Source organism: Toxorhynchites rutilus, chromosome 1 (genome assembly GCF_029784135.1).
Source record: "Toxorhynchites rutilus septentrionalis strain SRP chromosome 1, ASM2978413v1, whole genome shotgun sequence".
Taxonomy (NCBI): Eukaryota; Metazoa; Arthropoda; class Insecta; order Diptera; family Culicidae; genus Toxorhynchites; species Toxorhynchites rutilus.
The window spans coordinates 188,590,237-188,615,234 of NC_073744.1; the positions used below are offsets into that span (position 1 = coordinate 188,590,237).

Consider the following 24,998-nt stretch of genomic DNA (forward strand, 5'->3'; position numbering starts at 1 on the left):
CAATTCTGTTTTTGAAATCATTTAATGATAGGTTTCAACTTTACAGTACATGTACAGTTTTTGTCTTAGTACTTATTTTTTTCGAAAGAACAGACTAGATTTTTCTTCTTTGTTTCTTCAGTTAATAATTTAAATAAATTAAATTTGGTTTAAAATGCAAAGAAAACCTACTAATCCTTACAGTTACTTTTTTTGTTTCTCACAAGCTTTCGTGAATAGCCACACACCTACGTTTTTGTTATTTTTTTTCCTTTAGTACTCTGATTAATCCTACTAAATGTGTTTGTTTTTCTCTTGTTTTTTTTTCATATTGTTGTGATTTTTTTTTTATTTAACTAGCGCTTGCATTTCCTTGTTCTTTTTTTCGCGTGTGAATTAATTTAATTTCTGCTCCCATCCACACTCTCCCGTCTGCTTTGTGTCTTGTGTGTGTGTATGTTTTTTTGTTTTACTTTCTTTTCTCTTTATTTCTTGACTAAATTAAGGTATTATTAGTTGAGAACGTGCTGCTGATAGTTATGTTCCATCGGACCGCCGTCGGACGCAAACGAGCTGTCGTAGCCGCCGAGCGCTTCGTCCGATGAGTCGTCTTTCAGGTGCTCCAGGATAAGGTTATCGTTGCTACTGCTGTTGCTGCCCCCGCCGCCCAGCATACCGAGGTCACTACCGAGACCACTGCCGCCGCCCCCGCCGTTCCGGGCTGCCGCCGCCGCCGCCGCCGCTGCCGCCTTCATCGATTCGTCCTTCCACTTGTCCATCGAGCGCCGCCGGGCGTTCATGAAGAAGTTACCGACCGTCGTGGGCTCCAGGCCGAGCTGCCGAGCGATCGTCACCTGCATCTCCTTTGAAGGTCTCTTAGTTTCCTGCGAATGTTGGTGGAAAAAATCTTGGGTCATGCATTGTGGCAAATTGGGCAAACGGGGGAGAACACACAGTGTCGTTTTAACGTAGCAGAATTATACTGTTTAGGAAAATTCATATTTGCTCAGCGGGCAGTTCTATTGACGATCTCTTTGTGATGATTATTTATGTGCTTTATGCATTGAAGTAGGTTACAAATATTCCAATGGAGTATCGACGTTTGAAGTTAGACTGGTTGACCAAACTGAATCCAAACACAATCAAAAGCTATAAAAGTTCGAACCGACTTTGATGATGCATATGAAACTTAATGTACTAAAAATTTGGACGCAAAATCGTGTTATTTTTTTTTTTATCCAGTTCATTTATTTGTAAGGCTCAATCGCATAAGCTTTGCGGAGCCGCTAATTCAAGGTTTGTTTATACAAAGTTTCAACTAATTTCTATGTTTAGTAGGATTCGACCGAATACTCGCGGTTTATTCGAGGTTAAAAGGGCAACATTTTTGTGGGATGGGTCAGGTTGGGGATATGGATATGAGGTATCGTTGTCTCAACCGAGGGTTGCCGCACGCACTGTAGCATTGTGCATAATGACCAGGGATAGCATCTGGTGTTCGACTAGCTGTCGAGGGTGGGCGACGGTGAGATGGGGGGACAAGACAAACAACTAATAACGAAAAAGAAAAACACAAAAGCATTAAATACTTATACTAGACCGTTTCACAAACATATAGATCAACTGCATATAGCAGATGTCGCGAGTTCCCAACACGTCTCTAACAGGAACATAGGGTTGTCTTCCTTGGACCTCAAGGGCATTCAAAAGGTACTCTCTGGCTGCGTAATTATCCGTACATTGCCAAACTGCGTGATCGATGTCATCGTAACCGTTTCCACACCGACAGACGTTGCTTTGAACAAGATTTATTCTGTGGAGATGCACATCTAGCGAGTAGTGGTTGGACATAAGTCTACTCATTACACGAATGAAGTCACGACTTAAGTCCAAACCTTTGAACCACGCTCTCGAAGAAACCTTTGGAATAATTGAATATAACCACCGCCCAAGACTTCCAGTGTCCCAATCGGTTTGCCAACTCAAGAGGGAACTCTGACGCAGTAATTGGAAAAATTCATCGTATGAAATCTGTCTATCAAACAATTCGCCTTCCTGGGCACCCACCTTTGCGAGAGTGTCCGCCTTCTCATTGCCAGGAATTGAGCAATGAGAGGGGACCCAAACAAAGGTTAACTTATAAGATCTTTCGATCAGTGCACTCATCTGCTGTCTCACTTTTGTGAGGAAATAAGATGGGTGCCTACTAGTTTTCATCGACTGGAGAGCCTCAAGCGAACTGAGACTATCCGAGAAAATGAAGTAATGGTCTGCAGGCTTGTTGGAGATCATCCCCAATGCGAAGTCGATTGCTGCCAGCTCAGCAACATAAACGGAACAAGGTTCCTGCAGTTTACGGAAGGCGCTTGAATTTTCATTGAAAACACCGAAGCCAGTGGATCCATTGAGGCGAGACCCATCAGTGAAGTATCTTTTCATGCAATTGACTTTTTGGTACTTTCGGTTAAAAATACGGGGAATGAAAGTTGGTCGAAGCTGATCTGAAATCCCAAGTATTGCTTGTTTCATCGACAGATCGTATTCAATTGAGGAACTGCTGATGGTGAAGTGAGCACGGTCTGGAGTAAACGATGGAAGACAAATATCTGATGAAATATAGTGATGATAAATTCTCGTAAACCGAGATTGTATATTTAGATGAAGCATTTTATCAAAGTTTTCAATCACAAGTGTGTTCGTGATACCGCATTTCACCAGTATTCTGAGAGAAAGTTCCCAGAATCGGTTCTGTAGAGGAGTTACTCCTGCTAGAACCTCGAGACTCATGTTATGCGTTGAGTGCATACAGCCGAGAGCTATACGCAGACAATGATATTGAATTCGTTCCAATTTTAGAAGGTGACTTTTAGCTGCTGAGAGAAAGCAGAAAGAGCCATACTCCAGAATAGATAGAATAGTTGTTTTATAAAGCGTTATGAGATCTCCCGGATGAGCTCCCCACCACGTGCCGCAAATCGAGCGGAGAAAGTTGACTCTTTTTTGACATTTTTGCTTCAAATACGTAATGTGGGTATTCCAAGTGCATTTTGAATCAAACCAGACACCAAGGTACTTGAAGGTCAATGATTGGGTAATGTTTCTCCCCAAAAGCTTAAGTTGCAATTGGGCTGGGGACCGCTTTCGAGTAAACACTACCAGTTCTGTTTTCTGCGGCGAGAATTCTATCCCTAAGTTCCTTGCCCAAGAATACAAGTTATCTAGGGAATTTTGCAATGGTCTTTGCAAGTTTTCGGCATGGGGACCTCTGACGGAAACCACACCATCATCTGCAAGTTGTCTTAGCGTGCATTGTTCTGCCAAACAACTGTCAATATCTTTCACATAAAAATTATAAAGAAGGGGGCTGAGACATGAGCCTTGGGGTAGACCCATATAACTATTTCTGGAAGTTGTCAGCTGTCCAAGGGTGAAGTTCATTTGCTTTTCTGACAACAAATTGTACAAGAAGTTATTCAAAATTCCAGGAAGTCCACATCTGTTCAGATTGTCTGACAGAATTTCTATGGAAACTGAATCAAAAGCTCCCTTAATATCCAAGAATACTGAAGCCAGTTGCTCCTTGTGCGCAAAGGCCAGTTGAATATCTGTAGAAAGCAACGCTAGACAATCGTTTGTTCCTTTGCTCTTGCGAAACCCAAATTGTGTACTTGATAGCAAATTATTTGTCTCGATCCATTGATCGAGTCTTCGAAGGATCATTTTCTCCAGCAATTTTCTAATGCACGAGAGCATAGCAATCGGACGGTATGAGTTATGGTCAGACGCTGGTTTGCCAGGCTTTTGAATTGCTATCACTTTGACCTGTCTCCATTCGGGTGGCACAATATTGTTTTCTAGTAGAGTATTGAATAAGTCTAGCAAGCGTCTTTTCGCGATATCGGGAAGATTTTTTAGAAGAACGAATTTAATCATATCGCTTCCGGGTGAAGAGTTGTTCGATGAAAATTCCAGCATTGAGAATGGTCTGTCCAGAGGTCCACCGCTCGGAGACGTTTCTCGAAGAATATGTTGGGCTGGAACTGAGTCTGGACAGACCTTTTTAGCGAAATCGAATATCCATCGGTTGGAGTATTCTTCACTCTCGTTGGTAGATGAGCGGTTACGCATGTTGCGAGCTACCCTCCACAAGGTGCGTATTGAGGTTTCACGAGAAAGACCTTCGATGAAATTGCGCCAGTAACCGCGTTTTTTTGCTTTAACTAATTGTTTCAGCTGTATTTCAAGCTTTGAATATTCCTCGAAGTGTGTGGATGTTCCATGTCTGCGAAAAGCTTTGAAAGCATCAGATTTTTTCAAATACAATTTTGTGCATTCATCGTCCCAGCCAGGAGTGGCTGGTTTTCTTTTAAATGACGCACTTGGAACTTTTCTTTTTTGTGCTTCCAGTGAGCTTTTATACAATAAATCGACGAAGAATCGATATTCTTCCAATGGTGGAAGTATATCTATTGATTCGACACCGATTGTTACCGCCGTTGCAAATTTTTGCCAGTCGATGTTCCTTGTTAGATCAAATGGAACTCGAGATGGTTCAGTGGATTGCGGGCTACACTTGATTGATATATTGATTGGCAAGTGATCGCTACCATGGGGATCATTGATGACATTCCACTGACAATCTAATGATAGCGAGTTTGAGCACAAAGATAGATCGAGTCGGCTTTCCCGAGCCGGAGGTTTTGCAATTCGTGTCACTTCACCAGTGTTCAAGATAGTCAAGTTGAAATCGTCACATAAATCGTAAAAAATAGCCGCCCTAGCGTCATCATAAAGATCGCCCCACCCAGTACCATGGGAGTTCATGTCACCCAAAATTAGAACTGGGGTTGATAGAATCGAAATTAGATTCCAAAGTTGACTGCGGCTAATGGAAGTATTCGGGGGAACGTATACTGAAGCTATGCAGAGTTCTTTATTCTTTGCAGTTATTTGACAAGCGACGATTTCGACGTCTGATAGAGCTGGGAGAGGAATTTTATAGAAAGAGTAGCACTTTTTGATCCCTAAAACTCCTCCATAGGAATCATCTCTATCCAGGCGAATAATATTAAAATCGTGGAAGTTGAGTTCTGTGTCAGAAGAAAGCCATGTTTCGGAAAGAGCGAATATATCACAATCATAATTTTGAAGTAAAAATTTGAACGAGTCTAGTTTAGGCACTAGACTACGGCAGTTCCATTGTAGCACATTGATCATATCTTCTACTACGTTAGATGAATTATCCATCGAAAGATATGATTGATGCAAGGAGGGGCCATGAAGCAGTCAATTGCTTAAGATAAGACTTTAAAGATGGAAGCAAGGCAGAAATAAGGCTTCTGAGGGGGTCTTGAATTTTGAACGTGTTTAGTATGAAGTCCACAATGTCCGAAAAAGCTATCAATCCTCGATTAGACGCGAATTTTCTACGAGAAGATCGAGGAGCAGCGTTTTTATTTCTCTCTTCTCTGGGTAATGACGTAAAATCCTTGCTGCAACCAGGAACTGGCTGAGAAGGAGCCTTCGGATTCGTTTTTTTTGCTACTATTACCCTTGGAATTAGACAATCTTCCGAGGGTCATTTTAGCTTTCTTACGGTGCACCATTGGTGAAGAGAGCTTTCTTTTTGATGATTCATCCTTTATTGAAGATTCTGTTGCAGCCGAAGTATGACCCTCATCAGAATCAGAATCCGATTCTTGAGATGACAAAACCGAAAATTGGTTTTCATTTTGAGCGGCTGATGCGGTCTTTAGCATTTCAGCATAAGTCCGCTTGGAGCGTCCAGCGATAGAACGCTTCACTTTATCGGAGTGCTGTTTGTACCTTGGGCACTCTTGTAGAGGGTGAGGATTCTCGCCACAGTGAATACATTTTTCCACTGTTTGAGTACAAGAATCCTCACTATGTTTATCGCCACATTTGCCGCAACGAAATTTGTTGCCGCAGTGGCTAACCGAGTGTCCCAACTTTTTACATTTGGTACAATTATAAACCCGCGGTACAAACAGGCGCACTGGGAAAAAAACATTTTCTACTTTCACATAGTTTGGGAGAACAGAACCTGCGAAAGTAACTCGAAAAGAGTGCGAGGGCTTATAAACTTTTTTATTTTCTTCCAAAGATGCTGAATGCAGATTTCTAACATCCAGGATCTTTACAAGATCTCCAATCATCGAGTTTTTGAAGGAACCCGACGCTCGTTTTAGTTCATCGACACCCAGACTCGCGTCGGTTACTACGCCTTCTATCTCCACTTCTCGAGAAGGGATGTAGATGTGATACTCCCTGTTAATAACTTCGTGGTCAACAATCTTGTTGGCCACATCAAAAGTCGGTGCTTCTACACGCAGTTTGTCCGGTCTCTCTTTATGTATCGAGACGCCCTTATAATTACGCAGCAAATCTCTTGAAATATCAAGAGTTCTCAAAGCTTTTTCCTTGGGCCGAAAGAAAACAACCCATGGTGCCTTCGAGGACTGTTGATAATAACGCGTCCGCGCAACATTGGCATCAGCACCGCACCGCATCGCACCGTCTGCGCAACCGCCTATGAAAACGAAAAAAAAACTCGCACGCACACACACAACTCACACGCACACACTCGCGCAAAAACTCAACTTAAAACTAACTTAGACTAAAAACTAACTTAAACTAAAAACTAGCTCAAATCAAAAATCTTCTTGAAAAAAAAAACAATAATTTCGTAAAAAAAAAAAATTAATAAAATTGGTTCTCAAATGGGGATCAACACTAGGGTAGGAGCCTACCTGTTGGTCTCAAATGTTCCTATCTCACGCCTCCACGAAGATCATATGACGACATTTTTAGATCGGGCGTGAACTGGAAACACACACCTGGTCTTGGCTCCGAGAACGGGTGTCGAAAGTGGCTAAGTGAGGGGGTGCGAGCGAGTAAGAGCGCTATATCTCTCCCGGGGAAGGCCTCCCGGGTCATGGAGGCCTTGCCAACCCGCTGTCTCCCGGGCAAAGGAGATACACCCAGACAATGGAGCTAAGGTCAAGACGAATACTACGAATGCGATCACCCGAGGAGGGTCCCCGAACTGGAGCTGGTCCTGGAACGGGCGTAAGAGCGAGCGGCCAGCGGCTGGAGGGCGATGTGCAAGAGCGGGCCACCAGCCGGGTTCAACCCGAAGAGCTACCGCCACACGGAAACAGCAGCCATCGACATCACCAACGAAACGCTGCGCCTACGAGGCGTGTTGCGACTGTCAGACGACAGTCGTCCACACTTGTGGGTACTACTAGGCGACGGATCATGTGGACACACGAAATGAACGAATTCGTGATCCGCGCCTATTACATCTGCACTGCTTTGGAGACGGACATGAGCGGTCGCCCTCGAATACTCGCAATGTTCGAGGAAGCGTATCCAGAGTTCGTCGGGAGGCTTGACCAAAACGCGATGAACGCGAGGCGTAGAGCGATTGTACGCAACAATATGCTCTCCCAAACGCAAGTCGACGAGATCAAGCAGCAGGTGCAGATAGAACTAAGCTCCAGAACAAGCAGAGCAAGCGATGTGTCGAGACGAAGTTCAGTACGGCTGAGCAATTCATTCGCGAGTGGGGCACGCGAATCAGCACCAGTGGAGGCCACAGTACAACAACCCTCTGAGCCGGAAGATCCACAGCCAGATCAACAACTACTACGCTACGGTCTTCCATTACGACGAGGCGATCTCACAGTTCCGCGACACGGACCCTTTGTCGCGCCCCAGGATCCCGAAGTTGCAGCATTCCCGCAGGCTGACAAGTGCAGTAAAGCTCATGAACGAGCACGTTCTTCCGCTGCACTTGGTTGATGCTGAGAACATGGAGGAGCTGCAACTGAAAGTTTACTGTGCTGCTGTGGCGACCGCCAAAAGTTTAGGATACCGTATCAGGCCAAGAGGCGGACTGCTCCAACATCTCCGTGAAAGGCGTGAGCCTCCATGGCGAAGGAGATTGGAGCAACGGATCCTAAACAAGCGCGCCGCAATTGGAAGACTGATGGCGTACAAAAGAGGCAGCAGATCGGTGAAATTATGTCGCCAAGTTGCTGTGATCGTGCGGCCTACTGAACTTCGCCAGCTGGGAGCTCACCAGCTGACGGAAAAACTCGACACACTGGTACAGCAATTGAGCGTCCTTACAAAACGGCTGAAACGTTACTCTGACTCTGCAAAGCGCCAGGAACAAAATCGGATGTTCAGAGATAACGAGAAAGCGTTCTACGACCACATTAGCGACGAGAAGCCCGACTACCGCGAAGGTTTGCCAGATATTAGCGATGTGACGAACTTCTGGGCTGGTATTTGGGAGACCCCAGTAGAACATCGCGACGGGCAAATGTGGTTAAGACGGGAGGAGGAGAGTTGTGGTGAAATTGGAGAGATGCCAGCTATCATCGTCGGAGAGAACGATGTCCGCGAAGCCTCGCGGTACCTGAGGAACTGGGCAGCACCGGGCCCCGATGGTGTCCAGAACTTTTGGCACAAGAAGCTGACCGTCGCACATCCAAAGATAGCTGAGTGCTTCAACAAGGTGCTACGTGACCTACACAACCTTCCTGAATTCGCCACCCGTGGCGTCACCTTCCTCCTCCCGAAAGACAGCAACACATTGAACCCATCAAAGTACAGACCGATAACGTGCCTATCGAGTCTGTACAAAATACTGAGCAGCATAATTACCGCCAAAGTTTCTGCTCACTGCGAACAGCATCACATCATCGCAGAAGAGCAGAAAGGATGCAGGAAAAATACGCATGGCTACAAAGACCAGGCCATCATCGACGCAGCCATAGTCGGCCAGGTGGTATATAACCAGCGGAACCTAAGTATGGCCTACATCGATTACAGGAAGGCTTATGACTCCATACCTCACTCGTTTCTCGTCCGGGTATTGGAGCTCTACAAAATTGATCCCGTCGTCGTTAGGTTCCTGCAGCATGCGATGAGGCAGTGGAGTACGTCTCTGCACCTCAGTGATGGGGAAAATGTGTTGCAGTCTAGAACGCTGCAGATAAAGAGGGGGATATTCCAAGGCGACTCTTTCAGCCCGCTTTGGTTTTGTCTGGCACTGAACCCCCTCAGTAGGACGCTCAATAGAAACGGTCATGGCTATAAAATAAGGTATGGCGACGGCGCCCACGAAGAAGTGACCCATACCTTCTACATGGATGATCTCAAGGTCTACGCTGATTCACGTCAGCGTCTAGGTGTAGCTATCCGGGTTGTCGAAGACATAAGCAGGGACATTTGCATGGAGTTCGGCCTCGACAAGTGCCGCTGTGTCCATCTGCTGAAAGGGCAGCTTACCGAATCCGGAGGTTACGAGGTCTATGACGGCGAGTTCATAAGAGACATGGTTCGTGGCGAATCCTATAAATATCTTGGATTCCGACAGCTCACCGGGATTCGCCACTCCGACATCAAGACGGAGCTGCGAGACAAGTTCTTGAGTCGAGTGAACTGTGTCCTGAGGACTTTCCTCAACGCGGGGAACAAGGTACGCGCGATCAACACATTCGCGGTTCCCCTGCTGACCTTCAGTTTTGGTGTAGTCAAATGGAGCAAAACTGACCTAGAGGACCTTGAGAGGAGGATGAGGAAAGCATTTAAAGAGGCCGGAATGCACCATCCTCAATCGGCACTGGAGAGAGTTTCACTGCCACGCAAAGAAGGGGGACTTGGAATAGTCGACATATCTGCACTGTGTGTTGCCCAGGTACGACAACTGCGCGAGTACTTCGCAGAACGCGCCAACCAAAACGCGCTATACCGGGCTGTCTGCGCCGCCGACAGAGGATACAGCGCTCTGCACTTGGCGCAAGCGGAGTACCAACTCAACTGCAATCTGCAGACAGTGGAGGAGAAGATTGCAGCTTGGAAGCAGAAGGCAGTGCATGGTGCCCACCCCCATCAACTGGACCGGCCACACGTCGACAAGGCCGCATCTAATCTGTGGCTAACGCGTGGTGAACTCTCTTCAGTAGTAGAAGCCGACATGATAGCCATCCAGGACAGGATAATGCCGACGAGAAACTGCAGGCGGTACGTCTGGCATCAAGACGTTGATGACATTTGCCGGATGTGCCATCAACCAGGTGAAAACATAGAGCACATTATGGGAGGCTGTCCCGTTTTGGCCAACGCAGCCTACACCGAGCGCCACAACAACGTGGCCCGTATTGTTCATCGACAACTGGCGCTCCAATGTGCTCTACTGGAAGACAACGTACCAAACTACCGGTACCTGCCTGCACCTGTCCTGGAAAATGACCGTTTCAAGCTGTACTGGGATCGCACTGTTCTGACCGACCTCTCGATCCACCACAACCGGCCAGATATAATGGTTTACGACAAGAGCGACCGCAAAGTCACCATCATCGATGTCGCTATTCCACTGAACCAGAATCTGGAGGAGACCCACGATCGCAAAATCTGCAAGTACCGACCATTGGCCGTGGAGCTCAAGGAACTGTGGGGGCTAAGGGAGGTCCCAAGAATTGTTCCAGTCGTTCTCTCTGGAACTGGAATTGTCCCGAAGACACTTCTGGAAGCGCTAAAAGTGTTGAATATGGAGAAGGAATTGGCCGGCATCCAAAAGTCGGTCATCCTTAGCACCTGCGCGATTGTCCGACAATTTCTCGGTCAGGACTGAAACAGCACGAGCATGCAGATACGTGCATTCCGCAGAGCCTAGTCCCCCTTTGGCATTCAGAAGCCCGGGGGCAGGTGAAAATTCTGGCTAGGTTCGCCTAGTTAAGAAGTGAGATAAGTCTGCCAAAAAAACTCAATAAAAAAATTTAGTCTGATGAGTTCGAACAACTTGAACAACCCTATTCAGGGAGCTATACAACGCTGCACGCTACGGTATAAGCACAATAGCGAGACGGCAAAAACTATTCTATTGTACTTCTCTGTTTGATGTTTGGTGAAGATACAAATGTGACGCTCAATGGAACCAATTCACAGAACACCGGTCCAGCGTCGCTGGAGAGGTGCTGCTTCCTCGCTGTTCCGGATGCGTTGGCACTTAACTTGTCACCAATGGGCGAAAGAAAAAAAAAACAACAACCAAAAATCACTTTGGCGGAGGGGGAAAAAAAACTTTCCAGCTTCGATATTGTAGCGGAGGACGGACAATGTGTGTCCGTCTCTTGCAAATAATCGACGAGAAATGCAAAATCGTGTTATATTTAAGGTGTATTCACTACAAGAGGGTTGAATCCCCTCGAAGCTCTGGCTGAACTAGATGTCAGGCTGCCGAAAGAGGGTATAACCTGTGCTTTTCGTAGAAGTGCTCGCAAATCTAGCATCTACGCTACCTTCTGCAATCCGTCGCTAGTGAAAACATGAATAGAAGAGGGGGCGAAGGGTAAAACATCGTTCATTGGAACTCCGAGACTGCAAGAATGGCAAAAGGTTGAGCGGAAACGGAAAATGAAGACTTTCAAAGGACACTCGAACATAAAGTCGGACAAACTGACAAAATCCGTAAGTAGAGCGTATGACGATACCATGTCGAAAAACTGTAAGGATAGAATGAATGGCGCCTATCGGGTAGAACGAAACACTCAGACACCTTAGTATCAGTATCCGAAGGCGCATCCGGAGAGAGAAACGAATGGATGCAGAGAAAGACATATGATGATTTTCCGCGCAGGACCTTGTTGGAACCAGATTGTCAAACTACCCTGACGCGGAAGTCAATCCCTGGGCAAGCGCAGACCGTATCATGATAATGAAGATCCGAGGTTCAACTCTTGAGAATCTGGTTGTTCGTTTCTGTGAAATCGCGTCCCTACAAAATAAAAGGTATTCTGAAGGGACCCTTCTCGAGATATGAACCTCGAATTCCAAAGGAAGAATGTCTGGAGTGAGAATTTAACTCGTGACCTTCAGCGTGAGAGGTACGGATGTTAACCACAACACCAGATCATCTCCTCAATAAACGTTGTAGTATAAAGACTAAATATGAAACGGATATCCGGTCACTATCCGGTATCCGGCCAATATTTGCTATCCGGCCGGATACGGGATATCAGAAAAAATCATTAATTTCTCATTAACACAAGAAAAATCATAACAAAATAGCTCATAAAGACTGTATCGAAGAGTCTTTAGCAACTTCTATTCATGAATAAAAATAAAGCGCGATTATTATTTCAACTTTTGTTTTTTGTTTATTGAAGATCAGTACAATGTGAAGCAATAGTGTGTGCACATACCAAAATAGAGGGAAGGCTGATGCAGCAATATTTTCTTCAAGCATTCATCTTTGTAAATTTGAGCATTGATTGTACCTTTTGTGAAGAAAATAGGAGACCGCAGACCACAAGTACAAATAGATTGCCATATCAGAACCAATTCTCTCCAATTTTTTCCAGCGCAATCGTGCATTCAGCATCCACCACCTTCTCCTCCACCGATTTCGTGTAGAATTGTGGCCCTGGAAGGAGTTCATGGCCTTGATTCTTTGAATCATTTCCAATGCTGGTTTTTAAACTTTCTGGCCAAATAACACGTTGATACCGATCGGTGTCGTTTGATGTAAGTCACTACTGTACGACCGAACCTGGTCATAGCAAAAACGAACAACTTAAACGGAATGAATCGACTGCACAAACTTTTGTTGACAGGTAAACAAACTTTTGCTTGCCTGCTCACTAAAACAAGTTCACCCATTTTTGAGTAGAATCATTATGAAAGTTGCTTATTACTTTTCGATACAGTTCTTAGCTAAAACAAGGTTTGACTAGTGAAATGTAAGATTTTTTTCAGAATTAGAATAATATTAACTCATTCCAATAATTCATTATTTTTATTATTATTTTATCAATAAAGTTACGCAGTACTCAGAACAGTACTCGAAAAAAATCAGCAGTTACTGCTGATTGATGAGTTATTGATTGACAGGCAGATACGTGCATTCCTCAGAGGATAGTTCCCCTTTGACATGAAGCCGGGGGTAGGTTAAACGTTATGGCTAGGTTCGCCTAGTCAAACAGTGTGACAACTTTGCCAAAAACTCTTCACTCTCAACAAAACTCTTCGCTATAACTCAGGACATAGTTGAGCCATTTCACGTCATTGGCCGTTCGAAATAGAAGGGAATTACAAATGCATAGGGGATGAGTTTCATCAAACCTGCAGATTATTGCTTCACCTCCTCGGATAGTCCCAATTTGATTGAGGCTCTTCGAACGATGAAGCCTAGTACACCCATAATTGATTTTTAGCTCATGTTTTGTCATCGCGATCTCTTACATTTAATGAGTCTAAAAATAGCAGAAAATGTCATGACTCTCAAATAATGGTAAGCATTTGTATAATATATATGATACGGTATATATTATACAAATGCTTACCATTATTTGAGAGTCATGACATTTTCTGCTATTTTTAGGCTCATTTAATGTAATAGATCGCGATGACAAAACATGAGCTAAAAATCAATTTTGGGTGCTCCCGTGGCCGAGTGGTTAGCGTCCCACACTATCATGCCGGAGGTTCGGGTTCGATTGCCGTTCTGGTCGGGGGATTTTTCGTCGAAGAAAATTCTTCCGGCTTGCACTGTGGTCACGCGTATTCTAGAGCTGGTCACTCCAGAGTACATTTAAGGCGTGTTATTCGGCATAGAAATCTCAACCAAGTATTACTATTGAAAATTACGCAAGTAATACTACGTTGAGAAGGCAAAAGTTCCACTGGAACGTTAGAGCCATCCAAGAAGAAGAAGATATGATACGGCAATATAGGATAAAAGTGCGATTCACATACAAAATCCACGTCACGTTCACGTCCCGTCACGTCACGTTACGTCAATTATTCTACCATGCAATTCTTATGAAAACATTCACATACACCGGCAACGTAACGACCCGTCAACATACGTTCAACGAAAACAACCGGCAGGATTTGTAGAAAAGAATAATTGACGGAGAGGGACGGTTCCTTGGGTTTTTGTCTGGGCTCTGCGTCTCGGCTTTTGTTTTGATTTCGGTTGTACAGTAATTTACATCTGATTCGACTATTCGGACGTTTTTGTAAACATTGAGCTTGGGGCCCAAATTATGACCCCACATTGAAAGTCACCACCAGTCGCGAATGTCCAATTATTGGTCAAAATCGCCTCCAATGCGACACTGAGTGGTGCCTCGGCATGTCGCATTATAAGTAACTTACTGTACTTTTTAGGCCAACATATCTTTCAGTTCCAAATTTCGGAGTGAAAATCATTCGCGACTTGCTGAAAGATATAATCCATATATTATCATTGTTGAATAACGGTCGGGACTACGGGGTTTAAGCATTTAAATAATTGAATTCAATATTTTCATTGAATTTTAAAAAATTTAGAACTGATTCTAGGCATGCTGATTTGAAAGAAGGTATTGCAATTTAAAATTGTTGGAAGCATTGGCTGCATGTGTGAATTGGTGGAGACGTTGACGGAACGTAGACGTTCTTCTCCGTAACGTTCTATGTGAATCGCACATAATACGAGCGAGCGAAACAAGAGACACGTTTCAAATAAGCACGCATTAAGTGCGATTCACATACAACATCCACGTCACGTTACGTCAATGATTCTCTCAAGCAATTGTTATGGAAACATTCACATACAACAGCAACGTAACGATCCGTCAGCATAGGTTCAACGAAAAGGACTGGCAGGATTTGTGGAAAAGAAAAATTGACGGAGACGGACGGCTCGCTTAAAAAAGGGTCGGGACTACAGGTTTTGGGCATTTAAACAATATAGTTCAATCATTTTCATTGAATTTGTCTAAGTTTAGGACTGATTCTAGGCATGCTAGGCATTTTGAAAGAAGGCGTTCTATGTGTATCGCACATTACTTTGCCACATATGTACATGGTCCAGATCGAGATGGATATAGATCTACTTTATGCTGGAAAGTGTTTCCTAAGAGTAAAATTAGAAAACACTTTCCATATTATCACGCGTTTACGCAACAGCATAATTATTTATTTATTTAGAAAGTTAATTAGCTATGTGGATAGCATGATAGTCGTGTAAAACAGTCGTGCATTCCAGCCGGCATTGGTTCGATCCCCGTTGACGTCATTTGGACTTTATTTGGGTGCAATCTAGGATCGATATTCATTAGATCGATCTTTTCTTCTCCGATTTCCGATGTATTTGGATCGATTCTTTTTACCCCTAAAAATCGGGAAAATTGATCTTTTCTTTTCGATCTTTCCGATCTTTTTGATCGTAGAATTTTTTTTGGTAATTTGTTTTTCAATGAACATTGATTTTAATCTCACTAAAACTCACATGAGTAATTGCATGAACATTGGATTCCTTCCAATACTGTCAAACTAGTGGTCGTATATTTAGAAGAAACAGTTTTGTAAGTTTGGTCATTACAAAATAAGTGATCATGACGGTACAAGATAAGTGCCCTGGAAAATACATTTTTTGGGCTTTCATAATGTCACCTTCATGCTGAGAATCGAAAATGCTATTGATGTTTGAATAGAACGTTAATTGTTTATTCCATGTTTGAGTAAAAGTCGACACTTATAGAGAATAAATAAAAAAAAGGAAAAAATGGGTGGGTTATATCTATGACATAACCGCAAGGTTGACGTGGGACTACCTTAGCTAAGCAATCATTTGTTTGTATTGATTCATTTTTTGATGGAAGGAAACAATCCCCGAATTCAATTGAATTCAATATATTTGCTTTGTGAGTAAAAAGATTGTATAATGCCATGTAAGGTCAATCCATGCATTGTGATAGATAATGTTTTTCGTTACAAGTAAATTTAATGATAGTCCTTATACGTTTGGTGTGATGCCTAAGACAAAATATGTGAAAGGAAGAATTATCAAACGATTATTATATTTTACGTTTCCTTCTGAAGTTTGCATCTCTCAAGTGTACGTACTTCTCGAACCGAGAATTTGCTTGATTTGATTAACTTCAGGCATGTACGTCGAACTCATATTGTTTAATCAAAAGGCGTTATCGCGACAAATGGTTAACAACATTTTGCCTAATCATCAAATGATATGCGTAGAAATTCAGTGAGCACAATATATGATCTTGTGCATATCCTTCAATGCAATAATGAATAACCGAGCCAAAGCGTTGTGTTCGTACCCGCTTTTGTAATCCGTGTTAGGAAAACACTTTTCGGAGTGCAAAAGTGCGGGTGCAGAAGTACCCCCGGCTTGCATGAATCAACAACTTCAACTTCTACTTTTTATAGTATAGAGACTTTAAACATGAAAGTTCATTCGTCTCTAGTGTCTGTACGATTTTCCCAGGTTCCTAAGTTTAGGAGACCGTATTAAGGAAACATATTCTAGTTTGCACAAATGCAAGCGAGTACAAAAGTACTCGAAATTTAGATGTATTTGCAGAGCCGATTTTCACAGACATCTTGGTTTTGAAGTCTGTGTTAGGCAAACACATTTCAGTCGGGACAAAAATGCCCCCTACTTGCATGAATTTCCAATGCCAATTTCCTCAGACATCTCGGTTCTGAAGTCTGTGTTGGGAACAAATCGGATCAGTCGGAACAAAAATACCCCCGACTTTCATGTATTTGCAATGCCGATTTTCCCACGCTCCTTGGATTTAAAGTCTGTGTTAGGGAAACATTCAGTCGGAACAAAAATACCCCCGACTTACATGTATTTTAGAGATGTGCGATCCGCTCATGAGCTGTTCATTCGAATCGCTTCATCATAGTGAGCGGATTCGGATCGGCTCGCAATCAAAAAAAACGCAGCTCATCAGCTCATTACGGAGCTGGAGCTGATGAGCTGTTGAGTTGATGAGCTGCTGAGCTGTTGAGCTGATGAGCTGTTGTGCTGTTGAGCTGTTGAACTGATGAGCTGTTGAGCTGTTGAGCTGTTGAGCTGTTGAGCTGATGAGCTTCTGAGCTGTTGAGCTGTTGAGTTGATGAGCTGCTGAGCTGAAGAGCTGTTGAGCTGATGAGCTGCTAAGCTGTTGAGCTGTTGAGCTGCATAGTTGTGGAGCGCAAAAGCTGCAGAGAGTGAATTGCGAGACGCGAAAGGATATTTCGTCTCCCGCGCTTCATGGCATGACGTCAGTTTGTTTTCGTGTATCCCTCTTCGTACTTTAGCTTTAGCAGAGATGCCAGATAGGAAAAAAGGTTTTTGTTTTGAAGATATTCACTCGTTCGTTACTTCATTTAATTTTTCATATATGGCCAAACAAAATAATAAACATTATTATATGCTTGTAAATAAATTTGATATATTATATTGTTATTTAAACATTACTGTGGAAACAAATACATTTATTTCCGCGTGCTGAATCAAAACAATTCAGAAAACCACCCGGCATAAATGTTGATGATTGATATTGGTCCTTTTGTTACCTTTGTGATCGCGAATAATTATTTCTCGTTGCACCTATTAGTGGATTTATTTTTATATCCTCGGATGCAAAAAAAAATCTCGATGGTTTTTTCAAAAAACCTTGTCTCGGCCTATATTCCTGGTGGCATTTTATTTGGCTACTGCTGATTTTTCTGTTGTTTAAGTTCAGCATATCCTAAGCATCTCCTATGTTGGATTTCAGCATTCAGTATTTGTTGTATATTATATTATTAGAATTCATATCAGTTCTAGTTTTTGTACAGTTACAAATTAAATTCGTTTTAAATTCGTCTATTAAGAAAATGCACACTATGCAATGTCCCATGGTGATTACGTTTCATATGCAATTGTGTGGACAACTGCAAAATTCAACTGAGCTGAAGAGCTGTTCCAAATGAACAGCTCACTTGTATGAGCTGAACGGCTCTGAGCCGCTCACCATGATGAGCTGATTTGCCCATCTCTAATGTATTTGCAATGCCGATCTCTGCAACGCTCCATGGTTTTGAAGTCCGTGTTAGGGAATACATTTTGGTGAGAACAAAAGTCCCCATACTTTCATGTATTCGCAATGCCGATATCCCCAAGTGTTACGGACGGCAAATAGACATCACAATCCGATAGGGAATCCCAAATAAAAAAAGGGAAACAAGAGCAGGGAAACAAGAGCAAATTGAAGCGATAAAATTATAAAATTGAGAGATTCATTTATTGCGGATAAGGGTAATAAACTAGGATGCTTCGGCCGCTTGTGGACGAAACAAAGGAAATAGAAAAAGGGAAAAAACGTTTTCCCCAAGAAGATTGTTTACGTCTCCGGATAGGGATAGGGAAAGAAAAACAATAACATAAATTTTAGGCCTGATGAACAGACGACAAATATTTTCTTTTCTCTTTTTAGTTTTTTAGTACCTGTAGTTTAGGTAAAGGAGCATTCTTTCTCCTTCTCTTGAGTAAGAAAAACGTGTATATATATTTTAGCAAAATAGAAATAAAGGTAGTCTAAGAACAGAACTCACGCGAAAACGTAAAATTTTTCTTTACCATAGAGAAATTTTCACCAAGGCTGATTGGTTTTGAAGTCTGTGTTAGGGAAACTGTAGATCGGGCCAATCAAAATGAGGCAGTTAGGGCGTTTAGATAACGCTTAACATTATACAGTTATTCAATTGTTTATCTAATGAAAAATAATATTTTATCAATTGCGGTAGAAGCGTAGAAATATTTCCTATCAATTGATGCAAACATCTTTCCGATCCAGTAAGAAATGTTCGAGTGATAAGCATTCGGAATCTTTCATTTTTTCCTGCATGTTCTGTGTTTAGGTTTTGATTTTACCCCCCATATACTCCGGTTAGACGTAGTCCCACGTCAAAAAGGCATTCGATTTTTCAAAGAACGATTCAGCGAAGATCGATTCTTTGGAAACGATATAATCTGTGAATCGATCCCTACGCCGTTTAGAGAATCGATTCATCAATATCGATCTTTTTCTAAAGATCGCCCAATCCTAGTGCAATCCCAAAAAATACATACAAACATTTTAAAGCCTTGATGGTTTTATTTGCTCATTTGACGCTACAAGACATGGTTTCTGCCGAAAATGAAATGCTTTCTAGCAACGCTATTTTGGGTGTAGACACTCATAATATTCCATATGTATGGGTCGCTTCGCATTGCCCAACTATTAACAATGGTCAGGTAGGCGGGTTGTTTAATAGAAAACAAAATCAAATGATGAAATTTACCAATGCGTCATAGTTCCCTCTGAAAGCCTAGTTTAGACCTCCCGTGAACGTGAACGTGAACAGGTGATGGAATGATACGATCAACTCAAAAATCGTGGTGAATAGCATGTTTTTGTTCACGTTTACGTTCATACTAAAAGTTCGCCAGTGAATGTGATGTAAATAAACATCTTGTAAATAAAGTAATTCAGGTAAAATATTAGTTGTTCACGTATCAACCCGAAGCAACGAAGTTTTTCAACCCGTGCTGAGATCCGATTGAATGGGATTGTATCCGCATGGAAATCTTCATTGAAAACTCGAGAATTGCTTAACATATCCTTCACATATCCTCTACTGTCAACAAATGGACCGTTTGAAGCTAGCGATTGACCAAAACCTGCAAAACTGGCAACAGAAGAGGTTTTGTGTTCCATTAGGATAACGCAATGCCACAGAGTTCTGAGAGCTTGATTGGGATGTTTTTATGCATCCAGCATATAGTCCGGACTCGGCACCAAGTGATTACCATCTTTTCCACGTATTGCAAAATTTCCAGAGTGATAAGAAATTGGGATGAAGAAAGGATTGTAAAAATCAATTGCTATAGTTTATTGAGTATTGATTTAAAAACAATTGCTAGAGTTTTATTGCTAGAGATCAAGACCTCTATGATAGAGACATTATGAAGCTACCTTTAGAATAGCAACAATTTTTGCAACAAAACGGTGCATATTTGACCCGAAGTATATTACAAATAGTTTTGAGTTTAACCCACAAATAATGGATAACTTTTTCCCCAACCTAATATGTACCTCCTGAGAACCATGAATTCTTCATGAAGCTGGTTCTCGATGTACGTTATTAATATTGATAATGACCTGATCAGCCACGAAGAATCATGAGTTTATCTCAAACATTTTAACAATTGCAAATTGATGGTTAAATCCTTGGTCTGCCAAGAATTAAATAAGGAATACCGATGGCTCACCTTCGTCTCATCCACGCCGAAGGTAACAATCGTGGTTCGTGGAAACCGAACAAATGAAACGTACAAGTTTGCCCCAAAACGTGCGGTCCTTAATGTGTTAATATTATTACTGCAGTAAGGATTATGACTAAAAATACATCCAGCCACACTGAACTGAAAACCATATTGTTTAACTTTCATTTCATTTCAACTAAAAGGCATTTCTTTCTATATTGGACATTTTTTATTCTTAATTTTTTACAAAAATTTATAACTTAAAAACTATGATACCTACAAATTTCTTGTCAAAGGATGAAATGTAGGAAATCATTTTGGTTTTCATTAAAAATTCTCAAAGAATTTTTTGGAAAAAAATTAATTGAAAAAAAAAATATTTTGAAAATTAGAATTCATTTTTCTCGAAAACATATGCATTTATAATTCTGAAAAAAATAGATAGAAATAGCCCTTAAAATTTCCAACAAGTTTTCCATACATCGGACGATGGGCACATTTACATAGAAAAAGTTTTTCGAACAACAACTTTTTCTTTTTTTTTCTTCGAAAAAATACTATTAATGTTTAATTCATAACATTTTTATGTATAAATTATCGCAATTTACATGCTCCTTTAACTTTTCTCTATTTAGAAACATGTCAAACGTGAGAATTTACATACAAAAATGTTACGAGCAAAACATTATTTTTTTCAGGAGTCTTCATACAAAAATGACTTATATACCCAAAACAATAAAAGATAGAAAGTTGATGTCTTCGACAAAAGTTTATATTTTAACAAGATCTTAAACTTTGTCGAATACACTATATCGCTATCTTGACTTTAAACAAAATTAGGGTTAGTTGTATTGTTTTCAAAGAAAACATGAAAAAGTTGTTGTTCGAAAAACTTTTCCCCTGTAAAAGTGCTCATCTTCCGATGTATGGACGACTTGTTGGAAATTGTAAGGGCTATTCATATATATATTTTTGGGAATTTAAAAAAAACGTTTTTGAGAAAAATGAATTTTTGTTTTATAGAATAACTTTTTTGTCAGCGCAATTTTTTCCCAAAAAATTTTTGATATTGTGATAATTTAAATAATTTTCTACATTTCATCCTTTGACAAGAATTTTGTAGGTATCATAGTTTTTAAAATATATTTTTTTGTAAAAAAAAATTGTCTTTTTCCAAAAAATAGTCTAATTCTTTTTCGAATATTTCAAGTATGCAAAGTTGCTTAAATGACCCATGTTTTTTCACCCACAACGTTTCACTACTATCTGAGATGGTACTGCCAACTCCTAAGACGAGTTGGCATGAAATTCGTCATTGATGTTTTACTAGCTGACCCGGCAAACTTCGTTCCGCCCAAAATTTGTTTTTTGTTATCAATACCTTCAAACATTCACGTTTTCTTACTATGAGCAAGTTCATGGGTCCAACCGCAGAACTGTGCATTGATTGATCTTCTATTCGTCTCCGTTGAATTTACTTTTTACTATAAAATTCCTAGTATTTCTAACAAAACTCATCATTATAATATCAGATCATTTTCAGACACAATTCTCATTCAAGATTTTTCAACCACTTGTAAATAACATGTTCCTCCGTTACTTGGAATAAATGTTTTATACAGAAAATATGATAGAATAAAAACAGCCCTAAATCGGACAATTCTCGCGTAACTTTTGAAAAGGTCCTATGTAACAAATGTAAACAAATCGAGTTAATGGATGCACGCTATTAGTTTTCAATCATTGAATGCATTACAAAAACAATCGTTCACGTATCTATCTTCTTCATCTTTTAATCGCCGATGCAAAAAATATCCAATGTACAGATTCGGATTTTAAGCACTCGGCTGTTACTTCAGACGCCTCTTTCCTCCGACGCTCGAAACGTCCGAAGTAACAAAGCAATCAAAACAACACGAAGTCGTACTTCGGTCGTTTTGAGTTTTTGTTTCTTTCAGGTGTTGTTATCTATGTCAGTGCAATTCAACGAGTGATGACAATAATAATCTGTCTTTAGAATGAAATGCTGATGTTTCGATTGTTCTCAGGAGTTAGTTTCAAATTCTTATCGTGAAACGTAATATGTCCAATGTGCAAACAGGGGCAGTCAAAACGTCCAATGTAACATTTTTCGCTCCGAGGCTTCAAATTTAAGCTCAAATCACGGAACAACTATTACGATTGGTTTTTCAGAGTTATTATTGACTGCTAGTGGTAAAAGTAGTGATAAAGATCGATACCTTTTAAGACAATTCGCAGAATAATGTTCGGGTCTTCAACTTCATTTTTCTCGAGTTGACGAAAATGTTACATTGGACCTTTACAAAAGTTACGCGAGAATTCCTTCCTCGAGTTCTGCTCTTATCAACACATCTGGCGATCCTTTTTTGACGTAGAACTACGTCTTTCATTAAGGGTGCCAAATCATAAAAATGGTCACGTTTTTATGAAATAAAGTTAACGTTAATAACTATTTTTGCCGCGAAAGGATTTTGGCGATTTGCATACTAAACGAATCGGAAAATCCGTAAGATTTGTTTAATATGCTATACATTAGAATTCCCTGGTTTGTAAATGGTTAAAAATCATGAAAACTTTCAGCGTTTTCATTTTCCCATACAATTGTTCTGTACATTTGTGTGCTTTCCCGAACAGAGCAGTCAGTAACGAGCAACTTATCGACGACCAACGGAGGGGAAGTCGTAGGATTTCAAGTCTCCGTGAACAAAGAAAAAGTAGAAGAATGAAGGGGAATTTTTGCTTAGAGTATAAACAGTGGATCTCGCTGAGGCAAACTTTCATTCGGCATCGGACTGTTGAGCAATCCAGTTCACTTTGCTTTCGCTGCGCTTCGATCTAAGATTGGACCCCACCAGTGGTAATCCAACTTGGATATCGTCGTGTGGTTTTTTCAGTTCGTTTTTGGCGTTATTCGTATCGTGTGTTTTTCTTTCCGCGTCATAAATTGGACGTTTCGCGTAGTGTGTGATGAGCAAGAAGAAGAGGAAGGCAGGCTCGAGCCCTGCAAAAAAAAAACGAACGCATTGCCAGGGGTAATAAAATTTCGAGGTAAGCGTCATCTAATGATGCACGCGATGTTGGTGCAGTGAAAAGCGCTCGCACTGAACGAGCCTTCGCGAGTGTGACACCGCATCGAACAACAGCGAAGTAGGCGATTTCGGCGCGTCGGTCGAACATGTAAACGCCGTTACCCAGGCAGCAACCAAATCAAGCTCTCCCCGCTGGTGGTGAAGGCGGTCGCTCTTGACAAACTCATCAGCGAATTCGCATCGAAGGGTGTTACAGCAGGGTACAAGCTGTGTGGCATAATTCAGTCTTTTTCCAAGCAGTTAACATTGTTTGTTTTCCGTCATCATAAGGGCTTCGTTGGTGCCTTTGAGGATGCATCAATGCATTAAACTGACGTTATGGCGAATCAGACGTTAAGATTGTGCGCCAAAGCGTTATAGAATGATATCCGAAGATATAAACAAGCGACTTATATAAAATAACAGCGTAGTTCTACGTCAACAATGCGGTCGTATCTTGGACACAACCTCCTGTATTTTTTTTTTGTATAGATAGAAGAAGATATAGGAGTGCGTTTCATCACATTAAAATCCATTTCGAGTTTCGAACAAAGATCAATTTCGCTAGCGCAAACATCAAATGAACTAACAGCACTTGTCACTATGTAATTGTAGAACATACGGAATTTAATTTTCCGAATTTTCCCTTTTTCCTTCAATGTTTTTCAATCGTCATGTTTGGTTGGAATATTTTTGGTTGAAGTATGTGTAATATTTTTATGGGACCCCCTCTCCATTCCAGAAGAGGGAGGGGTGTCATACTATTATAGAAACATTTCTCATACCCAAAAACCCTCGCATCCCAAATTGTGCTTGATTAGATTTCGAGTTATGCAGAAATTTATGTTTCATTTATATGACAGCCCACCCTTAAAGAGCGGGAGGAGTTTCTAACCACCATAGAAATATTTATTGCATCCTAAAACCTCCACATGCCTAATTTGGTTTTGTGTTTGCTTGATTAATTTTCGAGTAATTCAGAAATTTGTGTTTCATTTGTATGGCAACAAACGAAACCAAATTTCAAAACTTCCAATATGGTTTCAATTGCTTGATTTCTTCTCGAGTAATGCAGAAATTTGTGTTTCATTTATATCGCAGCACCGCTTGACTGTCTGAGAAGATGCAAATGTTGGCATGTCTATAATTTCTTTTAAGGCAGACATTTATACATTCTATTATTGCAGCTACTTCTACCTGGAAATCTGTTGGCCAATTCTCCATAGTTATAGTAATTTTTATTCTTGGACCATACACTCCAGCACCTGTTGTGTCACCCATTTTCGACCCATCGGTATAGAACATGATTGAACCATTACGAACACTGGGACCACCTTCATCCCACACTGAACGAGAAGGTTCGATCACACTGTTTTGAATGTCGTTATTTGTCCTAGGTTCCATCCAATAGCTCTTTCATCTCTGCGGATGGTCCAACGGCTAAGAGATTCAGGATGCTCAAGTGACCAGTTTTGTCCGCGTCTAGTATTATCTTCCATCTTTTAAGCTTTAGAGCGCTTTTCTTAGCCTCTAACCGAACGATTACTGCGGTCACATAAGTGTCTCTTAAAGTAATATTCTTGACTAATGGAGGCGAATGAACTGCAAAGTTTAAAGCCTCTTAAAAACAAAGAAACGAAACGAAATATTCTTGAGTAAGAAAAAATTTATCATTGTTTGATTAAAAACGTTGCGTTGATTCATAGAGTTATTATAGGAATATCATCTAGAGAAGCCATCGTTGAAGGAGAACACAAAAACCAATGTAAAGGGAAACCATCTCGATTAGCCTTGGGTGCAATTTGCGGCAATTGAAAAGATCT

At 41.3% G+C, this 24,998-nt stretch overlaps 1 protein-coding gene across 3 annotated transcripts in view; it reads right to left on the minus strand.

Annotated features, from left to right (window-relative positions):
* Positions 1-3: 3 nt before the first annotated feature.
* The window catches only part of LOC129765840 (uncharacterized), a 34,899-nt gene continuing 9,904 nt past the window's right edge, over positions 4-24,998 (minus strand). For 2 of the 3 annotated variants that reach the window (XM_055766277.1, XM_055766282.1), the window contains exon 5: positions 4-869. In XM_055766277.1, the coding sequence (XP_055622252.1) occupies positions 492-869 (378 nt within the window). In that variant the 3' untranslated portion in view covers positions 4-491. The remainder of the gene's footprint in view (positions 870-24,998) is intronic. The other variant, XM_055766289.1, reaches the window with a different exon arrangement.